This window comes from Oratosquilla oratoria, chromosome 31, assembly GCF_046742065.1.
Source record: "Oratosquilla oratoria isolate Oo_2021 chromosome 31, ASM4674206v1, whole genome shotgun sequence".
NCBI classification, from domain to species: Eukaryota; Metazoa; Arthropoda; class Malacostraca; order Stomatopoda; family Squillidae; genus Oratosquilla; species Oratosquilla oratoria.
The window spans coordinates 44,450,835-44,458,334 of record NC_134807.1 but is presented as its reverse complement, the minus strand read 5'-3'; the positions used below and the strand labels follow the sequence as shown (position 1 = coordinate 44,458,334).

Below are 7,500 nucleotides of genomic sequence, written 5' to 3'. Positions count from 1 at the left end.
AGGATGTGACACTTCACACCATACTATACAACACATTACAGAAGACTGCATTGTACACAACCATGTACCCCAACAACATAATGTATGCTCTATAAAGGGTTTGTGGGAAAATCCCATTACAGCCATGGCGTTCCTCAGGGAGACGGGATTGCTCGCCCAAACAGTCTAGGGAACGACAACAACAACAACAACAACAACAACAAAATCTTTGGACCAGTGAAGATAATATTTTTACATAATATTTATTTTCTAGATTCATTTCACTTTACTAGTTTTGTTCCTTTGGTCAGAGCTGAGAACATTTCCCTCTTCTCTTCGTCCTCTTGCCCACCCTTCTCACATGTACTTACTCGTAGATACTGGGAAATTATCAAATGGGAGACTATTTTTCAATGATATGTCAAAGATGTTACCCTTTTAATGCTTATCTGTTTAACAAACTCCATATTTGATATCCTGACTGCCAATTACCATGGTTGAAGATATATGGAACAGACATCAACCATACTCGTAGACAGATCTTCCGAGAAAAAGCTCAGCCAAGTCTGACTCATGACATGGGTGAAGCACATAGCCATTGACTTTCGATAGTGGTCTCGTAATAAAAAGAACATGAAACTACTTTCTTCTTAACTTTTTCAACATTTAAGCAGTTATCTGTAGAGTGAGGTGGAAAGTCTTGGGGATTTAATTTTTTATGCTGACGTCACACACGCACGAACTCTTGGGAATTCGAACCGCCTACCTTTGGTCTGTTGCCTCAAGATGTGGTGCTCTAGTCCACTTGGCTCTCACACTCATCAAATTACTTCAAAATTTAAGTTCCATTGTATGAAGGGTATCCAGAAAATGCAATAAAATCTAAGTGACACACATTTCTAATTTTTCGATTCAATGAAAAAGAAAAAGAAAATATAAAAAATGAAAAAAATGGCTAAATCTATATTTGTGATCATTCAACTTTATGGGTTTGATACCTGCATTTCTCTCCAAGTAATTTCTAGTGGTGAGAATTTAAGTGAAAAGAACAAAATTCAGCCGGACGCAGCTATATCATTTGCACAACAACAAACCAGCACAGTTGTAGCAGATCAGCATTCATACATACATACATACATACATATACCAAGGCTTTTTCCCCCTTACAAGGGAGGTAGCCAAAAAGGAAAAGGCATAAAATCATTTCCACCCATTCCATCCCTGAATACACTCCACACCCCTCCACCCTCCCTCTTATCTTAGCACCTCCTGGATGACGGGTCATCCCTGCACCTTGTCCACTGCCCTGGGTCAGAAACAGTGTCGCAAGACACAACACATCCACAGCAAGGCCGCTTCATTTAATCGGCGACCCCCCCCCTCTCCGTCCCCCCATTGCATAAAAGGAGAAGACGGGGAGAAATCCCTTCGGGCTGCGTCAAAATTTGCTCACACATACTACCTCACCCCCCATCCCCCCGCCCATTCCACCTCATGCAATCACAACATCATCCATATACAACCATTCTCCATTCACCCCTGTCTTCTGTCCTCTCCCGTCCTTCCTCAACAGACATTCCCCTCTTCCCCAAAGCCCCCTTCACCCCATCCATCCACCTCATCCTAGGATGTCCCCTCATGTTCACTCCCTCCACATCTGCCTTCCATACTTCTTTTACTATTCTTCCTTCACTCATTCTTTCCATGTGTCCAAACCATTCTAATATTCTTTCATCAACCCTAACTCCCAGCTCCCTTTCCACCCCTGTTCTCCTCACCTCCTCATTTCTCACTCTATCTAGCCTAGTAACCCCCATCATACTTCTCAGACACCTCATCTCAAACACATTCAAACTCCTTCTCTCTTCTTCTATTATGTTCCATGTTTCTGCCCCATACAGTGCTGTATGGGGTATTGGCTGCTTGTTATTGTGGCAAGGTAGCATGCAGTTGATACTTTAGGGTCTATATGGGGCGCCCCTACGGACCAGAGCCACACATCATTTTGTCTATGATAGAGGAAAACTCTGTTCATAGAGAAATTATGACACTTTTATACTACGACTGTCCCTCCGTTATGCTGTTCCCCAACCCTTTGTTGCTGTCCTGTACCATTTCTCTGAGTATTCTTTTTCTGTGGTGGGGGAATTCCCTGTGGTGGGGGAAAAGAATACTGCCATCAAGTATTCCCACTTGGATCGTAAGAGGCGAGAAGAAAGAGACGGGGATTGGGACTAGGCATCCTTCTCCTTGTAGCCCCACAGGGGATATTCCTAAACGAAAAAGTGAAGGCATAAGAGGGTCTGGGAGTTCTCATACATACACATATCCTTAATGAAATGCACCCCATTCTCACGAACAGATGCACGAACCAACATGCCTTTTTTACTCCTTCAGGGAAACAACTCAATCTTCAACATAAAGTTTACCTGACAAGAAACAGATTAGATTTGCTACACTGTTTTTATTTCACTACCAAATCATGCTAATACACGAAAAATGTACTCTGGTACCCATGAAAGATAGGAAATGTAATATTCTAGTTCTGATAGGGTAAAGTCACAATGTCGTTTGGTTATATGCTTATAAAATAAATGAATTAGTATCAGTTGAATGACTAATAGTTGCATAAAAAATGTCTACCATACAAGAATGACAGCAAAGAAGTCTACTAATGATGGTACACAGATCGGCAAAGGAGGAATAGGATTGGTTGGACCATGAAGACATTTTCAGGAAGAAGAGAGTCCTAGATGGGTGGGGAGAGGTCCTTCGTCAGGAGGGAGTACCTGGCCAGATTTCCGTGTGTGCCGTTGGCAAGGATCGGGGTGGCTGTGTGTTGCGCTGAGAGCTCTTCTCGTTCTCGTTCTGAAGATTCCTGAAAAAAGGGAATCGTACTCTTAATACCCCTGTGATTCCATCTAAAAAATTCTGAACTTATGAAGACCATAATGGACATAAACCTACCCGTACGCACAATTATTGCTGAACAGTTGACCTGGGCCTACTGATCACCTGTTCAGTCATGGTCAGTGTGTCATGAGTTTCCTATTTGTTTTTGCTCGCTCTTTTGCATTATTCCAATGTGAATGCATGAGTGTGTGTGTGCATATCGGATATATGCATAAATGTATGCATGTAGGAAGAAAAAATATATTTTTGACGGAGTATTACCTTTGACGAGCGTTTTGAATTGGGTTTGCTTGGAGCATCTGCCCCACTTGTTATCGGAGGCGGACTGTACGGGGGAGGCGGTGATTCTCCATCATTCGGGGGATTTGCACCTTTTCCTTCACATGAATTACTGGAACAAACCACACAATTACTCATTTCGTTCTTACCTCTAAGGAGATAAAAAAAAAATAGAATCACAATCTTGGCATTCATTACACTTTCTCCTTACCTTTTGGATCTTCTTGGGCTTCTATGTCTTTTCGTCTTTGGAGAGTTGTACTTGATTTTGATTGTCTTTGCCGTCTCAACTTTCATGTAAGGAATATTTCGTAATTCAGCTTCCGTCATACCACTTGGAGTTTGAAGACTGAAGTCAATGTGACGGCGAAGTTCATTCGGCAAACGGGTATTCTTTGATTCTGAAGGGGACCTCGACCTTGACCTGTCGTGGAAGTTGAGGTCTATCTATTAATCTATTCTTCGGTAATTATTGGAAATGTGATTTTTTACACAACTGAATAACATACATCCCTACATGATGAATGAATGGATATCTTATCTCAGTATTCACCTGTGTTTTCGATGTCTTCTTTTAGAAGATGAGTGTTGGTGGTGATGATGGTCAGGCTCCGTGTCGTGCCCAGAGTTTTGATAACCACTTGTTTTGCTGCTTAGGTTACGTACCAATGCCGTTTGACCTTTGACCTGAGCTTGCTGGGCCTGCACTTGCTTCCACTGTCCTTCACTGTCAACCAAGCTACCGCCAGACCTAGTGCACCAAGAAAATGAGATGGATCAAATAAATGTGTGGTGCGACACAAAAAGAATTATCATCACACATTGGCTTTTCTTACAGTCCTAGTTTTTCCTCACTTCTGTCTTCTTCTCCGATGTCGATGTTTGTGCTGGTCCGAGTCGTTTGAATGATGTCGATGACGATGGCGGCGATGTGAGTGATTCGAACACTTACTACTGGCTTCCGATTCCCCATCCGAACTCCTACATCGACTTCTCCTGTGCTTGACAGTGTAGTTTTTTCTTTTACTTCTGCCCAAGAAGATGAAATTGACTTCATAATGTACACAGTATACGTCATTTCTGAATGGCACGAACAGGCCAATTAAAACTCATATTTAAGAAATATTGGACGAGTTACTTGGTAAGGAAACAAACCTTCGATGGCCTCTAGAGTCTACGGAAGACTGGCTGTCGACACTCGAGGTTCTTCTCGTCACCCGGTAGTTCAAAGAAGACGTGACAGCCACGTGTACCGACTCTGGAGACTCGCCGCGCGGGTTCTGTCTGGAACTTCGTCCGTTTCCTTCCCTTCCTGTGTCATTTCCTCCATTGACGGAGTATGCGGAGGGCTGGGGTGCTGAACGTGTACTGTGCGGAGAGTCACTTCTTGGCCCAAGAGTCATAGACGTACTGCGATACATTGGGGAAGTTCTGGAAAATCCATGCATACTCATGTTACAATTTTTCTGTTCTTGAAATAATATGTAACATAAAAAAAGTTAAATGAGTTACACCTAAGTTACACCTAAGCCTCAACCATCACATATTCTATAAACCACATCCATGGCAAAACCATGAATTCGAGATTCTACTGGTTAAGTAGGTATAGATGATACAAGGATTGAAATACAGAATGAGAAGGTGTATGCGCGCGCGCGAGTGTGTATGATTCACCACGGTCTTGGATCACGTGTCTGACTTGTGATCGACATCTACTACCCTCCCGGATGAGAGCTCAAAGCTCATATATAGCGTGGTAATCCTGTGACCTTACACACGCACACCCCCACCTTCTTGCCCATCAGAGCTGGAATGCCGGCTCGCAGTGTGGCGATGCTGAAACTTTTAGCCCTGGATGAGGCTCGAGCTCCAAACCACCACACCATCGAGCCGTGTGTGTGTGTGTATATTTACATAGTTGTATTTACCTAATTGTATCTTATGGAAAGAGGAGCTACGCTCGTGTGGTCTTTGTATCTCGCAACATCTAGTTTGCTCTTATATTCGTGTATAGTTTTTGCACACACTATCGTTTTGTCCAGTTTGTTCCTGTGTGAAAAACATCCATCACTCTGTGTGCAATAACAATTAAAAATAACATTAATAATAATAACAATAATAATAATAATAATAATAATAATAATAATAATAATAATAATAATAATAATAATAATAATAATAATAATAATGATGATGATGATGATGATGATGATGATGATAATGATAATAATAATAATAATAATAATAATAATAATAATAATAATAATAATAATAATAATAATAATAATAATAATAATAATAATAATAATAATAATAATAATAATAATAATAATGATAATTATAATAGTAATAATAATAACAATAATAATAATAATCAATAATAATAATAATGATAATAATGATAATAATAATGATGATGATAATAATAATAATAATAATAATAATAATAATAATAATAATAATTATTATAATAATCACTGGGGAACACTCATTTTGTTGCATTTAAAAAAAGACTTTTCTATAGTCAACTTGAGTGTGCTGATTTCAAATCTGAAGTCGGGTTTTGTCTGCAAGCTACAGATTTTATGCAATTTGACATTTTTTTTATTTTTTAAATTTTCGTTATTATAGGAAATTGCAATATCAGCCTCAATTCTTTTGTTCACTTGAATCTTAAAACATTATGAAAGCCATTTCTGTACATTTATTAAGGCAAAAGAAACAGAACATTAACAGAACATCTATCCCAAAGTTAGATTAGCATCCTTCAGAACATCACCACAGCTGATGGAAGCTTATCAATTTCTTTGTGTATTTTTTTCAGGCAGGAATTTGCGTTTGTAACTTTTGCGTTTGTACATTTCATCTGGGCAATTTCGTTTAATGCTCCAGCAGTAGTCAGCCATCATACTTTTGTCCCAGCGCCCTTGGTAGCGTTCTTCCATGATCATTAGGTCTTGGTGGAATCGTTCTCCTTGTTCGTCACTCACAGCCCCCAGGTTGTCAGGGAACTGATCAAGGTGGCTGTTCAAAAAATGAAGCTTGATGCTCATGTTGCACCCGAGATCACGAAAAGCGAGGAGCATTCTGTTCACAAGTTCACTGTAGTTCTCCGCCTTATTGTTTCCAAGGAAGTTCTGAACGACTGCCACAAAGGATAACCATGCTGCCCTTTCTAAAGCGGTCATCTTAGCAACTAACTGATCATCACGAATTAGGGTTCGAATCTGTGGGCCATCAAACACGCCTGCTTTGATCTTCTCAAATGATAACCCTGGTAAAGCTGTGATGATGTGTTGGAAACATTCACCTTCGGTTTCCAGTGCCTTGACAAATTGTTTCATCAAACCTAATTTGATGTGAAGAGGAGGAAAGATGATCTTATCTCTGTTTACATTTGGGTCTTGTATGATATTTGGCATGCCTGCTTCAAGGGTGTCACGAATAGGCCAGTCCTTCTGGACCCAATGTCTGTCTCGTGCTCGGCTGTCCCACATACAGAGGAAACATGGAAACTTGGTGAAACCTTTCTGTTGTCCAAGAAGAAAGTTGACCATCTTTAAGTCTACACAAATTATCCAATTGTGCTCATGATACTTTAATAAGTCCATGACCATTCTCATATCATCATAGTCTTCCCGCAAATGCACTGAGTGACCGACAGGTACTGCTCCATAAACATTGCCATTATGTAAAAGAACACACTTTAGACTGCGTTTTGAACTGTCTAAAAAGAGTCTCCATTCAGCAGGACTATAGTAAGGTACACCCAGTTCTTTGAGAAGCCCTGGGATGTCATGGCAGTAAACAAACTGTCTGTCTTTTGAAAAGAAGGTCACAAAAAGCTGGTCACGCTTTCTGAAATATGATACTTTAACAGAGTGATCAACAAGATTTCTGCCTTGTAATCTTGATGCCAAAAGCTCTGCTGCTTTCTTTGAAAGACCTAAATCCCGCACTAAATCATTCAGTTCAGCCTGGGGAAGAGGCTTAGGGACGGGGAAAGGTTCAGTGAAGAACAGTCCTCCGATTGTGAACACTTTTCTGACAATTCACTGTCACAACTGTCTTGCTGGCTTGTATCATGTCCAATGTCTTTATCGTCCAATGAAGGCAAGCCTTTGAAAACTGGAACAGGTACTTCTTCAGAGTGCGGAACAGGCCGAATAGCTGAGGGAATGTTCGGATACGTAATCTTATGTCGGTTTTTCTTCCCAACACCCGTTGTGTTTACCATGCAGAAATAACAGTCAGTTACATGGTTGGTGGGTTCGCGCCAAATCATTGGAACTCCAAAAGGCAGACCTTTGCGTTTTCCTTTGGTCCAGT

General features: G+C 40.5%; 1 protein-coding gene across 2 annotated transcripts in view; it reads right to left on the bottom strand.

The window, feature by feature from the left end:
* The window catches only part of LOC143041533 (uncharacterized), a 266,756-nt gene that overhangs the window by 87,443 nt on the left and 171,813 nt on the right, over positions 1-7,500 (bottom strand). For both annotated transcript variants that reach the window (XM_076213520.1, XM_076213521.1), the window contains exons 14-19: positions 4,327-4,602; positions 4,027-4,200; positions 3,725-3,922; positions 3,383-3,595; positions 3,154-3,283; positions 2,769-2,857 (exon numbers count right to left, since the gene is read on the bottom strand). In XM_076213520.1, coding sequence (XP_076069635.1) covers positions 2,769-2,857; positions 3,154-3,283; positions 3,383-3,595; positions 3,725-3,922; positions 4,027-4,200; positions 4,327-4,602 — 1,080 coding nt within the window. The remainder of the gene's footprint in view (positions 1-2,768; positions 2,858-3,153; positions 3,284-3,382; positions 3,596-3,724; positions 3,923-4,026; positions 4,201-4,326; positions 4,603-7,500) is intronic.